Here is a 23,516-nt window from a genome sequence, read left to right as displayed (position 1 = left end):
GCTCAAGCGATCCTCTCACCATGTCCTCCCAAAGTGCCTGGCCAGGCTGGGTAATTTATGAGCAACAGAAATTGATTTCTCACAGTTCCGGAGGCAGGGAAGTCCAAGATCAAGACACTGGCAGGCCTGGCACAGTGGCTCACGCCTGTAATCCCAGCACTTTGGGAGGCCGAGGTGGGAGGATCGCTTGAGGCCAGGAGTTTGAGACTGACCTGGGCTACATAGCAAGACCCCATCTCTACACAAATTTTTTTTTTTTAAGTTAGCCAGGCATGGTAAGGTGGGAGGGTCACTTGAGCCCAGGAGTTTGAGACTGCAGTGAGCCAAGATCGCCCTACTGCACTCCAGCCTGGGCAACAGAGCAAGATACCATCTCGGAAAAAAATCCAAGTGACAATCTACAGTGTTTCTCTACGGTAGCTACAGAGAAGGGGAACTTCAGGGACTTCTCCCAGGGACATGGAGAAGATACATTCTCAGTCTTACTAAATACTGCTGGACTGTTGCCCAAATCATTGTCAGTCTTTTCACTCCCACCCTAAGTCCTGAGAGGGTTCATTTCCCCCATCACCAACCACATGTTACTTTCTCTTTGTTAATCCATATTCAAGTTGAATTCATATGCACCCAAGTATATGAATCTTAAATGGACAGTTCAATGAATGTTACATAGGAATCCACTCCCTATAACCAACAGCCACAGGGATTACTGGTGCGCACACCACCATGCCCGGCTAATTTTTGAATTTTACTAGAGACGGGGTTTTGCCATATTGGCCAGGCTGGCTTTGAACTCCTGACCTCAAGTGATCTGCCCACCTCGGCCTCCCAAAGTGCTGGATTACAGGCATGAGCCACTATGCCAGCCTTTTTTTTTTTTTCGCTCTTTTTTGAGACAGAGTTGTACTCTGTTGCCCAGGCTGGAGTGCAGTGGTGCTATCTCAGCTCACCGCAACCTCCACCTCCCAGGTTCGAGTGGTTTTCCCGCCTCAGCCTCCCGAGTAGCTGGGATTACAGGCGTGCACCACCACGCCCGGCTAAGGCTGGAGTACAGTGGCAGGATCTCGGCTCACTGCAAGCTCCACCTCCTGGGTTCACGCCATTCTCCTGCCTCAGCCTCCCGAGTAGCTGGGACTACAGGCGCCTGCCACTACAACCGGCTAATTTTTTGTATTTTTAGTAGAGACAGGGTTTCACTGTGTTAGCCAGGATGTAATTTTGTATTTTTAGTAGAGATGGGGTTTCACCATGTTAGCCAGGCTGGTCTCAAACTCCTGACCTCAAGTGATCTGCCCACCTCGGCCTCCCAAAGTACTGAGGTTACAGGTGTGAGCCACCACACCTGGCCCCACCTCATCCTCTTGAGTATCTGAGAACTACAGGCGTGCACCACCACACTCAGCTAAATTATATATATATATATATATATATATATATATATATATATATATATATACACACACACAGATGTGGGTCTTGCTATGTTGCCTAGGCTGGTCTCAAACTCCTGGGCTCAAGCGACCTCCCACTCAACCTCCCAAAGCACTGGGATTACAGGTGAGAGTCAATGCACCTGGCTCTCACCCGATCTTTTTCCCAATCCCATCAGATAGATGCTATTATCTCCAGGGAAAATGAGGTATAATCCAGAGAGCTCACCCTTAGCCCCACCTCAGCTACTAATAGCTGAGTAGTAATTTGAACTCAGGCCAGGCATGGTGCCTCAAGCCTGTAATCTCAGCACTTTGGGAGGCCGAGGCGGGCGGATCACAATGTCAGGAGATGGAGACCATCCTGGCTAACGCGGTGAAACCCCGTCTCTACTAAAAATACAAAAAATTAGCCAGGCGTGGTGGCAGGTGCCTGAAGTCCCAGTTACTCAGGAGGCTGAGGCAGGAGAATGGTGTGAACCTGGGAGGTGGTGTGGCTTGCAGTGAGCTGAGATCGCGCCACTGCACTCCAGCCTGGGCTACAGAGCAAGACTCCATCTCCAAAAAAAAAAAAAAATTTACTGTATTCCATTGTCAATACATCTTTGACACTTTCGCAAGTCAACATATGTGTCATGTATGATATTCCAAAACAGGCATTGCTACCTTAAAATGTGGTGGTTATGAGCACCGTGGAGAGAACTTCACTCTTTGAGTCCAAATTTTTTTTTTGTTTTTTTTGAGACAGAGTCTCGCTCTGTTGCCCAGGCTGGAGTGCAGTGGCGTGATCTTGGTTCACTGCAACCTCTGCATCCTGGGCTAAGTGATTCGTGTGCCTCAGACTCCCCAGTAGCTGGGATTACAGGTGTGTGCCACCACACCCAGCTAATTTTTATATTTTTAATAGAGAGGGGGGGGTTTCACCATGTTGGCCAGGCTGGTCTCGAACTCCTGACCTCAAGTAACCTGCCCGCCTCGGCCTCCCAAAGTGCTGGGATTACAGGCGTGAACCACCACGCCCAGCCGAAAGTATTTATTGTCTGGTCCTTTACAACAAACAGTTTGCTGAACTCTGGCCTATGCGAATTAAAAAGGAAAATCAGATCGAAGAATATTCAGTATCATGATCACGGATCTGTGGATATGTGTGCAAAAGTGGAAAACAGAGGCCGGGCATGGTGGCTTATGCCGTAATCCCAGCACTTTGGGAGGCTGAGGCAGGCAGATCACTTGAGGCCAGGAGTTCAAGACCAGCCTGGCCAACATGGTGAAACCCCATCTCTACTAAAAATACAAAAATTAGCTGGGCGTGGTGGCGCACAGCTGTAATCCCAGCTATTCAGGAGGCTGAAGTAGGAGAATCGCTTGAACCCAGGAGGAGGAGGTTGCAGTGAGCCAAGATCGTGTCACTGCACTCCAGCCTGGGCGACAGAGCGAGACTCTGACTCCAAAAAGAAAAAAAAAAGTGGAAAACAGAATGGATGGGGTTGTGGGTGGAGGCTTCTAGGGGAGGTGGTGGAGAGGGAAAGTAAAAAAAAACTTGGACTTTTACTGGAATATTATCTTTCTTTCTTGTTTTTATTTTTTCTTTGAGATAGGGTTTCTCTCTGTTGCCCAGGCTGGAGTGCAGTGGTGCGATCATAGCTCACTACAGTCTCAACCTCTTGGGCTCTGGTGGTCCTCCCATCTCAGCCTCCCAGGTAGCTGGGACTATAGGCACGTGCCGCCATGCCTCATTTTTTCTTTCTTTCTTTCTTTCTTTTTTTTTTTTGAGATGGAGTCTCGCTGTGTCGCCCAGGCTGGAGTTCAGTGGCTCGATCTCGGCTCTCTGCAAGCTCCGCCTCCCGGGTTCATGCCATTCTCCTGCCTCAGCCTCCTGAGTAGCTGGGACTACAGGTGCCCGCCACCACGCCCGGCTAATTTTTTTGTATTTTTAGTAGAGACGGGGGTTTCACCGTATTAGCCAGGGTGGTCTTGATCTCCTGACCTCGTGATCCACCCGCCTCGGCCTCCCAAAGTGCTGGGATTGCAGGCGTGAGCCACTACACCCGGCCCTCATTTTTTCTTTATTTTTTATTTTTGTAGAGATGGGATCTCACTGTGTTGCCAGGGCTAGTCTTGAACGCCTGGGCTCAAGCAATCCTCCCGCCTCAGCCTCCCAAAGTGCTAGGATTACAGGCATGAGCCACCGCACCCGGCCTGTTTCTTTCACTGAAGAAGAGAGGGGGCAACTGCACCTCTCTGCAAGTGGCCAAATTAACCCATCTGCAGCCCTGGAAGTCTGAATGCTTCAGCCATTACCTTCTCTGGGCCTCAGTTTTCTCATCTGTAAAATGGGAACCATCAAACCCATTTTGATGGTGAAATGGTTGTTTTAAGACATTGATCAAGCCAGGCATGGTGGCTCACGCCTGTAATTCCAACACATTGGGAAGCCAAGGCAGGGGGATTGCTTGAGGCCAGGAGTTTGAAACCAGCCTGGTCAACATAGAAAGACATCATCTCTACAAAAGAAAAAAAAAATTATATTAGCCAGGCATGGTGGCATGCACCTGCAGTCCCAGCTACTTGGGAGGCTGAGGTGGGAGGATCGCTTGAGACCAGGAGGTCAAGGCTACAGTGATTAGTGATCACACCACTACACTCCAGCCTGGGTGGCAGATTAAGACCCTGTCTCAAAAAAAAAAAAAAAAAAAGGACATTAATCAGTTGACCAGCAAAGCCCAGTCACGGTGATTCACATCTGTAATCCCACCACTTTGGGAGGCCAAATTGGGACAATCTCTTAAAGCTAGGAGTCGGGGACCAGTCTGGGTAACATAGTGAGACCCTGTCTCTAAAAGAAAAATGTAAAAAACAATTCAACACAGCGTTGCATGCCTGTAGTCCCAGCTACTTGGGAGGCTCAGGCAGGAGGATTGCTTGAGGCCCAGAATTGGAGGCTGCTTTGAGCTATGATGGCGCCACTGCACTCCGGCCTGCGCGACAGAGTGAAATCCCATCTCTAAAAAAAAAAAAAAAAGCCGGGTGCAGTGGCTCACGCCTGTAATCCCAGCACTTTGGGAGGCTGAGCGGGTGGATCACGAGGTTAAGAGATCGAGACCATCCTTGCCAACATGGTGAAACTCCACCTCTACTAAAAATACAAAATTAGCCGGGCATGGGGGCATGCACCTGTAGTCCCAGCTACTCGGGAGGCTGAGGCAGGAGGATCGCTTGAACCCGGGAGGCTGAGGTTGCAGTGAGCCGAGATTGCGCCACTGCACTCCAGCCTGGTGACTGAGTGAGATTCTGTCTCAAAAAAAAAAAAGTCTGGGCACAGTTTTGCATGGGTACAAGCACCTATGAGACACTCCTTGAATTGGTAATATTGGGGTGGGAGACAGAGAGGCCAGGAGGATGTGTTTAACTTTCTCTCCCCCACCAGCCCTGGAGACCCTGAAGGGTAAGACCATTTCTGTCTTCCCCGCTACTGTATTCCCAGAGCCTAGACATTCCTGGAACACAGTCAGTGCTCAATAAAATTTCTCCCTCACTGGAGAGAAGTACTCAATAAGGGGAACTGTGGGGGATTTGACATCAACATAACTTCCATTGCTATCTTCCCACAATAACTTTTAGGTGAACTTCAGCCTGGGTTCCCTGAGCCTCTTAGGGGTGTTCAGGGTGTCTGTGAATTATGATGCGGGAAAAAAATTTCACATCTTTATTTTCACTGACTCTAACTGATAATTACCATTCCCTCAATTATTAATGAAGACAACCGCAGGACCTGGGACTTGTCAGTTTGTCCCTAATAAAAGCCACAGATACTTTCAGATTGCATCGCAACCAGAAACACATCTGACACTTGTCACCACGGCAAAATCACTGTGATTATTAGATCTTATTTAATGTGGTGATAAAAATAATATAGGCCAGGTGCAGTGGCTCACACCTGTAATCCTAGCACTTTGAGAGGCCGAGGCGGGAGGATTGCTTGAGCCTGGAAGTTTGAAAGCAGCCTGGGTAATATAGGGAGACCCCGTTTCAAATAATAATAATTATTATAATAATAAAATTAGGCCGGGCGCAGTGGCTCACGCCTGTAATCCCAGCACTTTGGGAGGCCGAGGCGGGCAGATCACCTGAGGTCAGGAGTTAGAGACCAGCCTGGCCAACATGGTGAAACCCCATCTCAACTAAAAATACAAAAATTAGCCAGGTGTGGTGGCACGTGCCTGTAATCCCAGCTACTCAGGAGGCTGAGGCAGGAGAATCGCTTGAACCCAGGAGGTGGAGGTTGCAGTGAGCCGAGGTCGCACTACCGCACTCCAGCCTCGGCCACAGAGTAAGACTCCAACTCAAAAAAAAAAAAAGGGAGGCCGGACACGGTGGCTCACACCTGTAATCCCAGCACTTTGGGAGGCCAAGGCAGGTGGATCACCTGAAGTTGGGAGTTCGAGACCACGCTGACCAAGGTGGAGAAACTCCGTCTCTACTAAAAATATAAAATTAGCCAGGCGTGGTGGCACATGCATGTAATCTCAGTTACTCAGGAAGCTGAGGCAGTAGAATTGCTTGGACCCGGGAGGCGGAGGTTGCAGTGAGCTGAGATCGCGCCATTGCACTCCAGCCTGGGCAACAAGAGCGAAACTCCGTCTCGGAAAATAAATAAATAAATAAATAAATAAATAAATAAATAAATAAATAAATAAAATAATAGGAATAAAATAAAAACAGCTGCTACATTTATTTCCTGGAAAGCACCTATCACTAACGGAGATGATCCCACTTTACCATTGTGATTACTTTCTCATCTGGGACCCCAGCCCAGATGCCTGTGGGCTCCCCGAGAGCAGATGCGAGTTCTTCTGGCCCCCTGCAGACAGTAGGTGCTCACACTTGCTGAACGTGACCGCAAGGGCTGGGAAGAGAGCGCATGGGTGCGGGGCGACCCGGGGACTTTCCCGGTGCTGCGGGGCAGGACTCCGAAACCGTGACCTCACGTCCCACACCCACCCGGGACGCGGAAGGGGCGGCGCGCTTCCTTCCCAGGGCGCGGGCCGCGGGGTGGAGCCAGCGCCCTGAGCGCGCTACGGCCTGCGGGCAACTCCGCAGAAGCCCCAGCCCCCAGGACCCCAGGACCCAGTGGCGCAGCCGGCAGCCCCGGATCCCTGGTAGGTGGGGAAGGGGCGAGGACGGGCCTGAGGTGGAGAAGGTGTCGGGGGTGTGGGGGGTGGCCCTGAGCCCGTGCCGCTCGCCAGGGCTCCATGCCACCTGGCCTCCCTCTTAGGGCCCCGGTGCGGGGGAGGGGGCCTGGCGCCACGCATTGGGAGGTTGACGCTCCCCTCAACCTCCAGCTCCCCGCGCTGGTGGCCCAGATCCTCCCCCACTGTCGGGATCCTCCCCAGCACCCTGGCTTCCTCCCCGACAGCCTGACCCCTCCCCCAAACCCCAGATTCCTCCCGGACACCCCAGATTCCTCCCCAACACCCAGGATTCCTACCTGAAACCCCGTATTCCTTCTCACCCCAAATTCCTGACACCCAAGCTTCCTACCTGACACCCCCTATTTCTCTCAATGCCCTGAATTTCTCCCTGACACCCAAGGTCCCTCCCTGACACCCCAAATTCCTCCGTGACACCCAGGACCCCTCTCTGACACCCTGGATTCTTCCCCAACACCCAGGGTCCCTCCCCAATACCCCAGATTCCTCCCAGACACCCCAAATTCCTCCCTGACACCCAGGATCCCTCCCCAACATCCCAAATTCCTACCTGACACCCCAAACTCTTCCCTGACACCCAGGATCCCAACCTCACACCCTGTACCACCTCACACCTTCTTCCTTTCTCCCCCTCCTAACGGTTATCCAGCCACATGGGCTTCCTCACTGTTCCTCCAGCTCACCAGGCGCAGTCCTGCCCCAGGGCCTTTGGGCAGGTGGCTTCACCTTCCGGAAGCTTTCCTCCCTGATCTCCACCCAGCCTCCTCCCTCAGCTCCTTTAGGTCTCAGCTCAATGTCACCTCCTGTCCCCAAAGGCCTCCCTTGACCACTGTGGTCCCCTGTAGCCCCTTCCCAGCCAGTCTCTCAGAGCCACACAGCCCCCGGCTCATGGCTTTCACGTTGCTTTTCATTCTCTGAAATGATCTTGGGTTATTTTCTCGCTTACTGTTGGTCTCCCTGAACCAGACTGGGAGCTCTGAGGGCGGATGTGCCTGCCTTGATATGCAGTGGCACTTTGAACAGTTCCTGGACCTAGTAGGTGCTCAATAAGTGCATATTCGATGCATGAAAGGCTGCATGAGAGTGTGGGAAGGAGAGTGGGAGAGGTGGTTAAAACATTTAAAAAGGACAAGGTGGGAGGATCACTTGAGCCCAGGAGTTCGAGACAAGCCTGGGCAGCATAGCGAGACTCCACCTCTACAAAAAAAATTCAAAAAGAAAGTTAGCCGGGTGCAGTGGTTTATGCCTGTAATCCCAACACTTTGGGAGGCTGAGGCAGGTGGATTGCTTGAGCCCAGGAGCCTGGGTAACATGGGTGAGACTCTGTCTCTACCAAAAATACAAAAATTAGCCAGGTGTGATGCCGCACACCTGTAGTCCCAGCTACTCGGGAGGCTGAGGTGGGAGGATCACTTGAACCCGGGAGTTCAAGGCTGCAGTGAGCCGTGATCCCACTACTGCACTCCAGCCTGGGTGACAGAGTGAGACCCTATCTCTAAAAAAAATGAAATGGGGGCTGGACAGGTGGCTCACGCCTGTAATCCCAGGCAGATCACCTGAGGTCAGGAGTTTGAGACCAGCCTGACCAACATGGCGAAACCCCGTCTCTACTAAAAATACAAAAATTAGCGGGGCGTGGTGGTGCATGCCTGTAATCCCAGCCACTCAGGAGGATGAGGCAGGAGAATCACTTGAACCCAAGAGGCGGAGGTTGCAGTGAGCCCAGACCGCGCCACTGCACTCCAGCCTGGGCGACACAGCAAGACTCTGTGTCAAAAAAAAAAAAAAGAAATGAAATTAAAAATCAAAAATTTTTTTAAAAAGGAAGAGGAAGAGAAAAAGTCTGCCAACATTTATTGTCACACTAATATTATTATATCAAGCTCTTGCTCCTTGCTGGGCACTGATCTAAACTTTTTAACCATATTTTTGCATGAAAGCTTCAAAACAGACTCCCATTCATCCTAAGTACCAGTTCATGTGGGTGTTACAAATGAGGAAGCTGAGGCTGAGAAACAGACCACACAAGCCGGCAGGTGGCAGAGCCAGAACCCTCCTACCCCGTGGGTGTTTTTTTCCCGCCAGGCGCCTGCTCTTCAGAGTGAGGAGTGGACTTTGTCCCAGCCATGGACAGTGAGAAATGAAATTTGCTGGGTCTCGAGAAGGTGGAGGTGGCAGTGGGCAGGGGAGGCGGGCGGGGAAAGCTGGGGCAGTCACTGAAATAGAGTTGAGTTCAGGCCCCGGGGGCAGAGAGAATGAGAAGAAAGACCACGTGATTTTAGAGATTTGCCAGGCATTCAGGTGGAGATGGTCCTGCCTTGATGATTCTAAGTCTGGCTAGCTTTGTCGTGTTTTCTGCAAAACTCCCCTGAGTCCTTCTTGCAAGGAGGTTTCAGTCTTGCATGCTAATGTTTGTGGGGCACGCGTGTGCCAGGCACTGCTTTAAGAGTCCTATACAGGCCAGGCGCAGTGGCTCATGCCTGTAATCCCAGCACTCTGGGAGGCCAAGGCAGGTGGATCGATTGAGGTCAGGAGTTCGAGACCAGCCTGGCCAACAGCCTGAAACTCTGTCTCTACTAAAATTACAAAAACTAGCCGGGCGCGGTGGCTAACGCCTGTAATCCCAGAATTTTGGAGGCCAAGGCAGGCGGATCACGAAATCAAAAGATTGAGACCATCCTGGCCAACATGGTGAAACCCCGTCCCTACTAAAAATACAAAAATTACCTGGGCATGGTGGCATGTGCCTGTAGTCCCAGCTTCTCGGGAGGCTGAGGCAGGAGAATTGCTTGAACCCAGGAGGTGGTGGTTGCCGTGAGCCGAGATCGCACCACTGCACTCCAGCCTGGCGACAGAGGGAGACTCGGTCTCAGAAAAAAAAAAAAAAAAAAGATTAGCTGGGCGTGGTGGCAGGCTCCTGTAATCCCAGCTATTCAGGAGAGTCAGGCACAAGAATCACTTGAGCCCAGGATGCGGAGGCTGTAGTGAGCCTAGATCGCACCACTGCACTCCAGCCTGGGCGACAAAGTGGGACTCCGTCTCAAAAAAAATATATATGTATATATATTTTACTGACATGTAGGCTGGGTGCAGTGGCTCATACCTGTAATCCCAGCACTTTGGGAGGCCAAGGTGGGAGGATCGCTTGGGCCCAGGAGTTCAAGATCCCGTCCCTACAAAACATTAATAATTAGCTGGGCATGGTGGCGTGTGCCTGTAGTCCCAGCTACTTGGGAGGCTGAGTGGGAGGATCACTTCTTGATCCCAGGAGGTTGAGGCTGCAGTGAGCTATGATCACACCACTGCACTCCAGCCTGGGTAACAGAGCAAGATCCTGTCAAAAAACAACAACACAGGAGGCTGAGGCAGGAGAACGGTGGGAACCCGGGAGGCAGAACTTGTAGTGAGCCGAGATCACGCCACTGCACTCCAGCCTGGGAGACAGACCGAGACTCTGTCTCAAAAAAAATTAAAAAAACAAAAAGGAGTGTGAATTCTAAGTGTTAAACTCAATGAATTTTCAGCATGACGCCCAGCCCCACTGCTACCCTGTCCCAGCACGACCCTTCTCCACACTTTATCATCTATGCCCTCTTATCAGCTAAAAATTGGAGGGTACGTGCCAATGTATGTTTGCTTTTTGCTTGGTAAGTTATACACACAACCGTTCCCAGGAACCACCGGGAGGTGGGAAGAGCAGTTGATTCGTGGATCATCGAACTTAACGGGGGGTGGGGGTATTGGACCATATTCCAAGTAGTTGTCTTGATCATTTCAAAAAGTTTTGGCCGACTTGTGGTCCCACCTGAATATAGGATCTTTTTTTTTTTTTTTGAGATGGAGTCTCACTCTGTCACCCAGGCTGGAGTGCAGTGGCACCAACTCGGCTCGCTGCAAGCTCCGCCTCCCAGGTTCACACCATTCTCCTGCCTCAGCCTCCCGAGTAGCTGGGAGTACAGGTGCCCGCCACCACACCTGGCTAATGTTTTGTATTTTTAGTAGAGACGGGGTTTCACCGTGTGAGCCAGCATGGTCTCGATCTCCTGACCTCGTGATCGGCCCGCCTCAGCCTCCCAAAGTGCTGGGATTACAGGTATGAGCCACCGCGCCCAGCCCATTTTCATTTTTATCCCATTTTATGTAGAGCTTACAACAGAGATAGAAGATGGGCATCTGGCCTTTTTCTTATTGTCCGATTGTGCCTGCATTATTTATTATTATTATTATTATTATTATTTCCTAAGATTATTAGGAAAAACCTTTTATCCTTCACTTCTCTAGAGGAGTACTTAAGCCATGTGCTTATTTCATGAACATTAGTTTAATTAAAACTAGGTGAGGCTGCTTCTCAGGCCCCATAACCAGGTCCACATAAGCTGGAGTCTGTGTTAAATCTGGAAATGTTAAAAGGAGCCAAAAAGCTCAGTGGGTTCTAGAACCAGACAGCCTGGGTTCCAATCCAGCTGTATCCCTTATGAGCTGTGTGACTCTGGACTACTTACTCAACTTCTCTGTGCCTCTGTTTCCTTGTGTCAAAAAGGGGCCGTACTCCAATATTACTGGACTGTAGTGGAGATGTCTAAAACTGTGCTGTCCAACAGAAATATAACATGAAGCAGCCGCAAACAGTGGCTCACGCCTGTAATCCCAGCACTTTGGGAGGCCGAGGCTGGCAGATCACTTGAGGTCAGGAGTTCGAGACCAGCCTGGGCAACGTGGTAAAACCCTGTCTCTACTAAAAATACAAAAATTAGCCGGGTATGATGGCGGATGCCTGTAGTCCCAGCTACCCGGAAGGCTGAGGCAAGAGAATCGCTTGAACCTGGGAGGCAGAGGTTGCAGTGAGTCGAGATCATGCCATTGCACTCTAGCCTGGAAAATGGAGCAAGACTCCATCTCCAAAATATATAAATAAATAAATATATATATATATCTCCTAATAATACATTTTATTAATCCAATATGTAAATGCATTTAATAATATATTTTATTTAACTCAATATACCCAACATGGTCCAATATAATGTTCCATTACGAATGAGGCATCTTCCATACCTTTTTTATTTTGTTGTTTTTGAGACAGCGTCTCACTCCATTGCCCAGGCTGGAGTGCAGTGGCGCGATCTCTGGTCACTGCAGCCTTGATTCTCCTGGCCTCAGGCGATCCTCTGACCTCAGTCTACCAAGGAGCTGGGGCCACAGGCATGCACCACCACACCCAGCTAATTATTTTTATTTTAATTGTATTTATATTTTAATTTTATTTATTTATTTATTTATTTGTTTTTTTATTTTGAGACGGAGTTTTGCTCTTGTTGCCCAGGCTGGAGTGCAATGGTGCGATCTTGGCTCACTGCAACCTCTGCCTCCCCGGTTCAAGCGATTCTCCTGTCTCAGCCTCCCGAGTAGCTGGGATTACCAGCACCCGCCACCACACCCTGCTAATATTTTTTATTTTTAGTAGAGACAGGGTTTCACTGTGTTGGCTAGGCTGGTCTCGAACTTCTAAACTCAGGTGATCCACCTGCCTCAGCCTCCCAAAGTGCTGGGATTACATGCATGAGCCACCGCACCCAGCCTATTTTTATTTTTTGTAGAGATGGGTCTCACTGTTGCCCAGGCTGGTCTCGAACTCTTGGGCTCAAGAGATCCTCCTACCTCAGCCCCCTAAAGTACTGGGATTATAGGCATGAGCCACTGCACCCTACCTTAATTAATTAAAAATTAGATAAAATGCCAGCCGCGGTGGCTCATGCCTGTAATCCCAACACTTTGGGAGACCAAGGTGGGAGGATCACTTGAGCCCAGGCAACATGGGGAGATCCGGTCTCTACAAAAATACAAAAATTAACGGGTACATATCCAGGTTTGTTATATAGCTAAATGGCATGTCACAGGGTTTGGTGTACAGATTATTCCATCACACAGGTAATAACTGTCGTACCTGATAGGTGGTTTTTTGTTGTTGTTGTTTTAAGACAGAGTCTCGCTCTGTCGCCCAGACTGGAGTGCAGTGGCACCATTTCAGTTCCCTGCAACCTCCGCCTCCCAGGTTCCAGCAATTCTCCTCCCTCAGCCTCCCAAGCAGCTGGGATTACAGGCGCACACTGCCACACCCGGCTAATTTTTTGTATTTTAGTAGAAACGGGGTTTTACCATGTTGCCCAGGCTGGTCTCGAACTCCTGAGCTCAGGCAGTCCACACACCTTGGCCTTCCAAAGTGCTAGGATTACAGCCGTGAGCCACCGCTCCCGACCCTCCTCTCCCTCCTCCTCACCACCACCCTTAAGCAGGCTCTGGTATTTTTTTTTTTTTTTGGAGACAGAGTCTTGCTCTGTCACCCAGGTTGGAGTACAGTGGTGTGATCTCTGCTCACTCCAGCCTCGACTTCTTGGGCTCAGGTGATTCTCCCACCTCAGCCTCCCTAGTAGCTGGGACTACAGGCACCCGCCACCACACCTGGCTAATTTTTGTATTTTTAGTAGAGACGGGATTTCGCCATGTTGGCCAGGATGGTCTTGAACTCCTGACCTCAGGTGATCCACCTGCCTCGGCCTCCCAAAGTGCTGGGATTACAGGCGTGAGCCACTGTGCCTGGCCCTGTTGTTCCCTTCTTTGTGTCCTGCGGTGGCTCACGCCTGTAATCCCAACACTTTGGGAGGCCAAGGCAGGTGGGTCATCTGAGGTCAGGGGTTCGAGACCAGCCCGACCAATATGAGGCAACCCCATCTCTACTAAAAATACAAAAATTAGCCGGGCATAGTGGTGCGAACCTGTAATCCCAGCTACTCAGGAGGCTGAGGCAGGAGAATCTCTTGAACCCGGGAGGCGGAGGTTGCAGTGAGCCGAGATTGCGTCACTGCACCCCAGCCTGGATGACAGAGCGAGACTCTGTCTCCAAAAAAAAAAAAAAAAAAAAATTGGATAAAAGTTAAAATTCAAGCCAGGCATGGTGGCTCATACCTGTAATCCCAGCACTTTGGGAGGCTGAGGCGGGCAGATAGCTTGAGGTCAGGAGTTCAAGACCAGCCTGGCCAACATGGCAAAACCCTGTCTCTACTAAAAATACAAAAATTAGCCGGGCGTGGTGGCATGTGCCTGTGATCCCAGCTACTGGGGAGGCTGAGGCACGAGAATAACTTGAACCGAGGAGAGGGGGGTGGCAGTGAGCCAAGATCGCACCACTGCACTCCAGCTTGGGCGACAGAGCAAGACTTCATCCTAAAAAAAAAAAAAAAAAAAATTAAAATTCAGTGTCTCTTCACTACCACAGCCACATTTCAGGTGCCCAGTAGACACAGGTAGCTGGGGGCTGCCATACTGGACAACACAGAGAGTGTTGAGGCTGATCTAGACTGCAAGTATCTGCAGCGTATTAGCCACTGTGGCTGCGATAATAAAGTGCCCCAGCCCGGATGGCTTAAGCAACAGAAATTTATTCTCTCACAGTTATGGAGGCTGGAAGTCCAAGATCGAGATGTTGTAGGGTTGGTTCCTTCTGAGGACTCTCCTTAGCTTGCAGACGGCCGCCTTCTCCCTGGGTCTCCTCACATCATCTTCCTTCTGTGCAGTTATGTGTCTGTATCTGAATGCCCCCCGCCTTTTCCTTTTTTGATGCAGGTTCTTGCTCTGTTACCCAGGCTGGAGTGCAGTGGCGAGATCTTAGCTTGCTTGCTGCAGCCTCAACCTCCCAGGCTCAACCAATCCTCCCACCTCAGCCTCCTGAGTAGCTGGGATTTCAGGCGCATGCCACCATGCCTGGCTAATTTTTTTTTTTTTAAGACAGAGTCTTGCTCTGTCACCCAGGCTGGAGTGCAGTGGCGCTATCTTGGCTCAATGTAAGCTCCGCCTCCCAGGTTCATGCCATTCTCCTGCCTCAGCCTCCCAAGTAGCTGGGACTACAGGCGCCCGCCACCATGCCTGGCTAATTTTTGCATTTTTAGTAGAGATGGAGTTTCACCATGTTAGCCAGGCTGGTCTCGTACTCCTGACCTTAGGTGATCTGCCCACCTCGGCCTCCCAAAGTGCTGGGATTACAGGCGTGAGCCACTGCACTTGGCCATGCCTGGGTAATTTTTGTATATTTAGTGAAGACGGGATTTCACCATGATGGCCAGGCTGGTCTCGAGCTCTTGATCTCAAGTGATCAGCTCACCTCCACCTCCCAAATTCCTGGGATTACAGGCATGAGCCGTCACGCCCGGCCAAATAAAAATACTTTCAACATCAAAAACAAACAAACAAAAACACCAAAGCCAAATACAAACCAAAAAAAGGCCTTTTCTCTAAATAAAGTCACATTCTGAGCTACTGGAGGTTAGCACTTCAACATATGATTTTGGGGAGAGACACGCTTGAACCCATAACAGCCAGTCATGCCCCATACTAATTAAAAGGCATTTGGTGTTATAGTTACAAACATTGGCATCAAATGGCTGCTCTGTCAGTCACTAGCTGTGTGATCTTGGTCATGTTTGCCCCTCTGTGGAATGGAAAATAAAAAAATCACATGCCTGTCTCATAACCCAGGTGTCTACAGACTTTTTCTGTCAAGGGTCAGAGAGTGAATATTTTCCGCTTTGTAGACCCCATGGTCTCTGTTGTAGCTACTCCATCACTCTAGTGGGAAAGCAGCCATCGATGTATGTAAATGAGTGAGGATGTCTGTGTTGCAATAAAACTTTATTTATAAAAGCAATTGGCTGGGTGTAGTGGCTCACACCTATAATCCCAGCACTTTGGGAGGCCACGGTGGGTGGATCACACAAGGTCAGGAGTTTGAGACCAGCCTGGCCAATATGGTGAAACCCCGTCTCTATAAAAAGTACAAAAATTAGCTGGGCGTGGTGGCGGGTGCCTGTGGTCCCAGCTACTCGGAAGGCTGAAGCAGGAGAATCGCTTGAACCCAGGAGGTGGAGGTTGCAGCGAGCCAAGATCATGCCACTGCACTGCAGCCTGGGCGACAGAGCGAGACTCTGTCTCAAAACAAGACAAAACTAAAAAACAATTGGCCGGCACAGTGGCTCACGCTTGTAATCCCAGCACTTTGGGAGGCAGAGGCAGGCGGATCACCTGAGGTCGGGAGTTCAAGACCAGCCTGGCCAACACGGAGAAACCCCGTCTCTACTAAAAATACAAAATTAGCCGGGCATGGTGGCACATGCCTGTAATCTCAGCTACTCGGGAGGCTGAAGCAGGAGAATTGCTTGAATCCGGGAGGCGGAGGTTGCAGTGAGCTGAGATTGCACCATTGTACTCCAGCCTGGGCAACAAGAGTGAAACTCTGTCTCAAAAAAAAAAGGCTGGGCGGGGTGGCTCATGCCTGTAATCCCAACACTTTGGGAGGCCGAGACAGGCGGATCACCTGAGGTCGGGAGTTCAAGACCAGCCTGACCAACATGGAGAAACCCCATCTCTACTAAAAATACAAAATTAACCAGGCATGGTGGTGCATGCCTGTAATCCCAGCTACTTGGGAGGATGAGGCAGAAGAATCGCTAGAACCCGGGAAGCGGAGGTTGCGGTGAGCCGAGATCGTGCCATTGCACTCCAGCCTGGGCAACAAGAGTGAGACTCTGTCTCAAAAAAGAAAAAAAAAAAAAAGAAAAAGAAAATGGTGGGCCATATTTTGTGGCCCCTGTCAAAGGGAGATCTGCACAGTGGGATCAGGACAGGCTTAACCAAAAACATGAAGGAGGGTAAGGGAGTGAGCCACAGGGATATCTGGGGGGTAACAGTGATATAGGCAGAGGGAACAGCCAGTGCAAAGGTCCTGAGGCAGGACTGTGCCCAGTTTAAAGAACAGAGGGGAGCACAATATAGCATGTAGTAAGTCCTCAAATAAGTGGTTGCATGTAAGTGTGTGTGTGTATCCACACATGCCCGTTATATTGTCGTATGTAATATATATGATGCTTATATATTACATATAACTGACATACCATTAGACAGTCAGTTGCACCAGGGAAGAGTCTATTGCTGTTTTTCCTTGTCTGCGTACTGGTGTATTCACTAGTACCCAATACATGGCAGATGCTGAAAAAATTACTTTTTTTTTTTTTTGAGATGGAGTTTCGCTCTGTCATCCAGGCTGGAATGCAGTGGCGTGATCTCGGCTCACTGCAACCTCCGCCTCCTGGGTTCAAGTGATTCTCCTGCCTCAGCCTCCCGAGTAGCTGGGAGTACAGGTGCCCACCACCATGTCTGGCAATTTTTTTTTTTTTTTTTTTAGTAGAGACGGGAGTTTCACCATGTTGACCAGGCTGATCTTGAACTCATGACCTCAAGTGATCTGTCCGCCTTAGCTTCCCAAAGTGCTAGGATTAGCAGCATGAGCCACCACACGTGGCTAAAAATTACTTCTTTTTGTTTGTTTTTTGATGGAGTCTTGTTCTTTTGCCCAGGCTGGAGTGCAGTGGCACGATCTCGGCTCACTGCAACCTCCACCTCCCAGGTTCAAGCGATTCTTCTGCCTCAGCCTCCCAAGTAGCTGGGATTACAGGCACACGCCACCATGCCTGGCTAAATTTTTTATTTTTTATTTATTTTATTTTTTTTTTAGTAGAGACAGGGTTTCACCATGTTGGCCAGGCTGGTCTTGAACTCCTGACCTTGTGATCCACCTGCCTCAGCCTCCCAAAGCGCTGGGATTACAGGCATGAGCCACCGCGCCCGGCCAAAAAATTACTTCTTAAATGAATGAATGAATGCTATGTATGTATCCTTCCCTGCAGCCTCTACTTCCTTGGCTCAAGCAATCCTCCTGCCTTAGCCTCCCGAGTAGCTGGGACCACAGGCACACACCACCAGGCCTGGCTCCAAACTTTTTTTTTTTTTTTTTTAGATGGAGTCTCACTCTGTCGCCCAGGCTGGAGTGCAATGGTGCAGTCTCGGCTCACTGCAACCTCCGCCTCCCAGGTTCAAGCGATTTTCCTACCTCAGCCTCCCGAGTAGCTGGGATTACAGGCGCCTGCCACCATGCCCAGCTAATTTTTTGTATTTTTAGTAGAGACGGGGTTTCACCATATTGGCCAGGCTGGTCTCGACCTCCTGATCTCGTGATTTCCCCGCCTCAGCCTCCCAAAGTGCTGGGATTATAGGCGTGAGCCACTGCGCCCGGCCCAAACTTTTTTTTAAACTCACAAGGTCTCTTAAAAATATTGGAATTGATTGTCATCCCGAGAAGAATGAGCAGATTTCTAAAAATCTAGATCTCTGGCTTCTCTTGAAAAATGACTGGATGTGGTGCCTGGCTCCCTTGCCATATTCTGTTAATCTCATAGTCCAATGCTGGGACAGTGTTGGAAGGACTGCTCAAGACTGCAAATACCAGGATGTTGGGTCCTTGAGGACCATCTAGAAGGCTGACTATTTATTTATGTATCGAGACGGGGTTTCGCTCTTGTTGCCCAGGCTGGAGTGCAATGGTGCGATCTTTGCTCACTGCAACCTCTGCCTCCCGGATTCAAGCGATTCTCCTGCCTCAGCCTCCTGAGTAGCTGGGACTACAGGCGCAGACCACCACACCTGGCTAATTTTTTTGTATTTTTAGTAGAGATGGGGTTTCACCATGTTGGCCAGGCTGGTCTTGAACTCCTGACCTCAGGTGAGCCACCCTCCTCGGACTCCCAAAGTGCTGGGATTACAGGTGTGAGCCACCGTGCCCAGCCGAGGCTGACTACTTTATTTAGCAAGCATGTATTGAGCACCTACTGGCTTTCAGTCATCAAGCTCAGAAGTATCTCTGTGTTAATCCAACTCAATTCCCCAAAACAAGTCTGTAAGTGTATGCCATTAGGCACACAGCCTCCACAGCCAGACTGCCTGGGTTGAAATCCGTCTTCTGCCATCCACTGATAGTGTGACTTTGGGCAAGTGACATCACCTCTGTGTCTCGCTTTCTTCATCTGTAAATGGGGAAAATAGTGTAATAGTGTTTACCTCTCAGGTCACACCAAGTAAGTCTCAGATGATAGCATTTTTTTTTTTTGAGACTGGGTCTCGCTCTGTTGCCCAGGCTGGAGTGCAGTGGTACCATCATAGCTCACTGCAGCCTCAACCTCCTGGGCTTAAGCGATCTTCCCATCTCAGCCTCCAGAGTAGCTGGAACAACAGGCACGTGCCACCACGCCCAGCTACTTTTTTTGTTTTTTGAGCCAGAGTTTCACTCTGCTGCCCAGGCTGGAGTGCAGTGGCATGATCTTGGCTCATGCAGCCACCACCTCCTGTGTTCAAGCGATTCTCCTGCCTCAGTTTCCCAAGTAGCTGGGATTACAAGAATGCACCACCACTCCTGGCTAATTCTTTGTATTTTTAGTAGAAACAGGGTTTCACCATGTTGGCCAGGCTGGTCTTGAACTCCTGACCTCAGGTGATCCCCCCCACCTCGGCCTCCAAAACTGCTGGGATTACAGGCTTAAGCCCCCTCACCCAGCCCAGCTAATTTTTCAACTTTTAGTGGAGACGGAGTCTGGCTGTGTTGCCCAGGCTGGTCTCGAAGTCCTGGGCTTAAGTGATCCTCCTGCTTCAGCCTCCCAAAGTGATGAGATCACAGGCCTGAGCCACCACATTGGCCTCATAGCATTTTGCAGAGGAAGAAATGGAAGTTGGAAATTGAAGGAGGCGACGTGTTGCCGAAGGGTCACCTGGCTAGGTCTGGGTGGCAGGCGGGGAAAGCAGGCGGGGGTGTGTGGGCCGCCTTCCCGTGCTGACCTTTCTTGGGGGTAAATGTGTTTGCTTCTCCTGTTTCCTACAGATCTGCTTGGGCAGCTCCTGCGGAACCTGGAACAGTGAATGGGTAGGGGACATTGGGCGTGCAGAAGGCGGGGGGCAGTGTGGAACATGCCTTCACCACCCCCAGCTTCTGCTGCCAGAGGCTGCACCCACCTGTGCCCATGGCCTGCACGGGCCCATCACTTCCTAGCGCCTTCGACATTCTAGGTGCAGCAGGCCAGGACAAGCTCTTGTATCTGAAGCACAAACTGAAGACCCCACGCCCAGGCTGCCAGGGGCAGGACCTCCTGCATGCCATGGTTCTCCTGAAGCTGGGCCAGGAAACTGAGGCCAGGATCTCTCTAGAGGCATTGAAGGCCGATGCGGTGGCCCGGCTGGTGGCCCGCCAGTGGGCTGGCGTGGACAGCACCGAGGACCCAGAGGAGCCCCCAGATGTGTCCTGGGCTGTGGCCCGCTTGTACCACCTGCTGGCTGAGGAGAAGCTGTGCCCGGCCTCGCTGCGGGACGTGGCCTACCAGGAAGCCGTCCGCACCCTCAGCTCCAGGGACGACCACCGGCTGGGGGAACTTCAGGATGAGGCCCGAAACCGGTGTGGGTGGGACATTGCTGGGGATCCAGGGAGCATCCGGACGCTCCAGTCCAATCTGGGCTGCCTCCCACCATCCTCGGCTTTGCCCTCTGGGACCAGGAGCCTCCCACGCCCCATTGACAGTGTTTCAGACTGGAGCCAAGGGTGCTCCCTGCGATCCACTGGCAGCCCTGCCTCCCTGGCCAGCAACTTGGAAATCAGCCAGTCCCCCACCATGCCCTTCCTCAGCCTGCACCGCAGCCCTCATGGGCCCAGCAAGCTCTGTGACGACCCCCAGGCCAGCTTGGTGCCTGAGCCTGTCCCCGGTGGCTGCCAGGAGCCTGAGGAGATGAGCTGGCCGCCATCGGGGGAGATTGCCAGCCCCCCAGAGCTGCCAAGCAGCCCACCTCCTGGGCTTCCCGAAGTGGCCCCAGATGCAACCTCCACTGGCCTCCCTGATACCCCCGCAGCTCCAGAAACCAGCACCAACTACCCAGTGGAGTGCACCGAGGGGTCTGCAGGCCCCCAGTCTCTCCCCTTGCCTATTTTGGAGCCGGTCAAAAACCCCTGCTCTGTCAAAGACCAGACGCCACTCCAACTTTCTGTAGAAGATACCACCTCTCCAAATACCAAGCCGTGCCCACCTACTCCCACCACCCCAGAAACATCCCCTCCTCCTCCTCCTCCTCCTCCTTCATCTACCCCTTGTTCAGCTCACCTGACCCCCTCCTCCCTGTTCCCTTCCTCCCTGGAATCATCATCGGAACAGAAATTCTATAACTTTGTGATCCTCCACGCCAGGGCAGACGAACACATCGCCCTGCGGGTCCGGGAGAAGCTGGAGGCCCTTGGCGTGCCCGACGGGGCCACCTTCTGCGAGGATTTCCAGGTGCCGGGGCGCGGGGAGCTGAGCTGCCTGCAGGACGCCATAGACCACTCAGCTTTCATCATCCTACTTCTCACCTCCAACTTCGACTGTCGCCTGAGCCTGCACCAGGTGAACCAAGCCATGATGAGCAACCTCACGCGACAGGGGTCGCCAGACTGTGTCATCCCCTTCCTGCCCCTGGAGAGCTCCCCGGCCCAGCTCAGCTCCGACACGGCCAGCCTGCTCTCCGGGCTGGTGCGGCTGGACGAACACTCCCAGATCTTCGCCAGGAAGGTGGCCAACACCTTCAAGCCCCACAGGCTTCAGGCCCGAAAGGCCATGTGGAGGAAGGAACAGGACACCCGAGCCCTGCGGGAACACAGCCAACACCTGGACGGTGAGCGGATGCAGGCGGCGGCACTGAACGCAGCCTACTCAGCCTACCTCCAGAGCTACTTGTCCTACCAGGCACAGATGGAGCAGCTCCAGGTGGCTTTTGGGAGCCACATGTCATTTGGGACTGGGGCGCCCTATGGGGCTCGAATGCCCTTTGGGGGCCAGGTGCCCCTGGGAGCCCCGCCACCCTTTCCCACTTGGCCGGGGTGCCCGCAGCCGCCACCCCTGCACGCATGGCAGGCTGGCACCCCCCCACCGCCCTCCCCACAGCCAGCAGCCTTTCCACAGTCACTGCCCTTCCCGCAGTCCCCAGCCTTCCCTACGGCCTCACCTGCACCCCCTCAGAGCCCAGGGCTGCAACCCCTCATTATCCACCATGCACAGATGGTACAGCTGGGGCTGAACAACCACATGTGGAACCAGAGAGGGTCCCAGGCGCCCGAGGACAAGACGCAGGAGGCGGAATGACCGCGTGTCCTTGCCTGACCACCTGGGGAACAACCCTGGACCCAGGCATTGGCCAGGACCCCATAGACCACCCCGGTCTGCCCTGTGCCCTGTGGACAGTGGAAGATGGGGTCATCTGCCACTTTCAGGACATTGTCCGGGAGCCCTTCATTTAGGACAAAACGGGCGCGATGATGCCCTGGCTTTCAGGGTGGTCAGAACTGGACACGGTGTTTACAATTCCAATCTCTCTATTTCTGGGTGAGGGGTCTTGGTGGTGGGGGTATTGTTACGGTCTTTTAATTATAATAAATATTTATTGAATGCTTCCGCAGCGCCATTGTCTTCTGGGACACCTTCTGCCTGGCTATTTGTTATAAAACACGTGGCTCCCGCTCCCGCAAAAGGGAACCGGAAGCGGGAAGGGCACGCCTCTTCTTGGAGGGCATAGACCGGCCTTTGCCCTCATTCCATTGGCCAGAATATAATCACATGGCCCTGCTCCTGCCGCAAGGAACGCTGGGAAATGTAGTCCTTTCTGAACGGCCATGTGCCTCCCGAGTCGGGGTTCTAATACCAGGAAAGGTGGAGGGAAAAGATATTGTTGAGGGCGGGGAGGGTGCAGCCTGGGCAGCATGGTGAGACCTCGTCTCTTCAAAAATACAAAAGTTAGCTGGGCGTGGTGGTGCACGCCTGTAGTCTCAGGTACTCAGGAGGCTGCGGTGGGAGGATTGCTTGAGCCCAGGAGCCGAAGGCTGCAGTGAGCTATGAATGAATGAATGAGTGAGCGAGTGAGTGAATGAATGAATGATTGAATGAGTGAGTGAATGAATGAACGAGTGAGTGAATGAATGAGTGAATGAATGAACGAGTGAAAGAATGAATGAGTGAATGGATGAGTGAATGAATGGATGAGTGAGTGAATGAATGGATGAGTGAATGAATGAATGAATTTGAATGAATGCCATTGGGGGACATTTAGCAGTTTTTGCTGCAGCCCTTCTTTTTCTTTGGGGTCTGCCTTGATGCCCCCACCAAGGTTGGACTCTGATGCCACTGTGTGACATTTGGCAAGTGCCTCCCCTGTCGGAGCCTCTGCTTTTTCATCTGAGAAATGGGTCTGTGGAGGCTGTTGTTTCAAGGCCTCAGCGGATCATATGCAGAACCACATATCAGGTACACCATACCTGGGTAGCAGGTGCAGCACTCATTAAGTATGAGGACCCACATGGAAGGGATTAATATTTTTCAGGGTGACAGACCTTCTAAGAATAAGAATGGAGCCAAGGTTTGTTGGACACTTAACATGTATTGATTCTGGAGTGTCTAAATACATAAACAAGACTGGGTGCTGTGGTGGCTCACATCTGTAATTAATCCCAGAACTTCGGGAGGTTGAAGTGGGAGGGTTGCTTGAGGCCAGGAATTCAAGACCAGCTTGGGCAACATAATGAAACCCCATCTCTTTTTTTTTTTTTTTTTTTTTTTCTGAGATGGAGTCTGGCTCTCTCACCCAGGCTGGAGTGCAGTGAAGAGATCTCAGCTCACTGCAACCTCCACCTCTCGGGTTCAAGCGATTCTCCTGTCTCAGCCTCCCGAGTAGCTGGGATTACAGGAGCTCGCCACCACACCTGGCTAATTTTTGTATTTTTAGTAGAGATGGGGTTTCGCCATGTTGGCCGCGCTGGTCTCAAACTCCTGACCTCAGGTGATCCACCTGCCTTGGGCTCCTAAAGTGCTGGGATTAAAGGCGTAAGCCACCACACCCAGCCGCATCTTTCTTATTTATGTATTTGTTTATTTATTTATCAACTGAATAAGACATCCAACTCTTTTTAAAAAATAAATAAATAAATAGGCCAGGC

The 23,516-nt window shown here is 51.3% G+C and overlaps 1 protein-coding gene across 3 annotated transcripts; it reads left to right on the top strand.

Annotated features, from left to right (window-relative positions):
* Window positions 1–6,430: 6,430 nt before the first annotated feature.
* TICAM1 (TIR domain containing adaptor molecule 1) lies at window positions 6,431–21,979 on the top strand. Of its 3 annotated transcripts, XM_055368879.2 has the most exons (3): window positions 6,431–6,589; window positions 10,640–10,733; window positions 19,395–21,979. In XM_055368879.2, the coding sequence occupies exon 3, from the start codon at window positions 19,534–19,536 to the stop codon at window positions 21,670–21,672; it is 2,139 nt and encodes a 712-aa protein (XP_055224854.1). In that variant the 5' UTR covers window positions 6,431–6,589; window positions 10,640–10,733; window positions 19,395–19,533; the 3' UTR covers window positions 21,673–21,979. The 3 variants fall into 3 exon arrangements, with proteins under 3 accessions (XP_055224854.1, XP_018869870.3, NP_001266518.1); XM_019014325.4 differs by lacking the exon at window positions 10,640–10,733; NM_001279589.1 differs by lacking the exons at window positions 6,431–6,589; window positions 10,640–10,733 and having other exon boundaries at window positions 19,534–21,672.
* Window positions 21,980–23,516: the final 1,537 nt, after the last annotated feature.

This window comes from Gorilla gorilla, chromosome 20 (genome assembly GCF_029281585.2).
Source record: "Gorilla gorilla gorilla isolate KB3781 chromosome 20, NHGRI_mGorGor1-v2.1_pri, whole genome shotgun sequence".
Taxonomy (NCBI): Eukaryota; Metazoa; Chordata; class Mammalia; order Primates; family Hominidae; genus Gorilla; species Gorilla gorilla.
Note: the sequence above shows the minus strand (reverse complement) of the source record. Positions and strands in the feature narration are given on the sequence as shown.

What these genes read in the sequence shown, in the direction of transcription:
- TICAM1 (XM_019014325.4), top strand. Translation starts at nt 19,534, where the DNA reads ATGGCCTGCACGGGCCCATCACTTCCTAGCGCCTTCGACATTCTAGGT.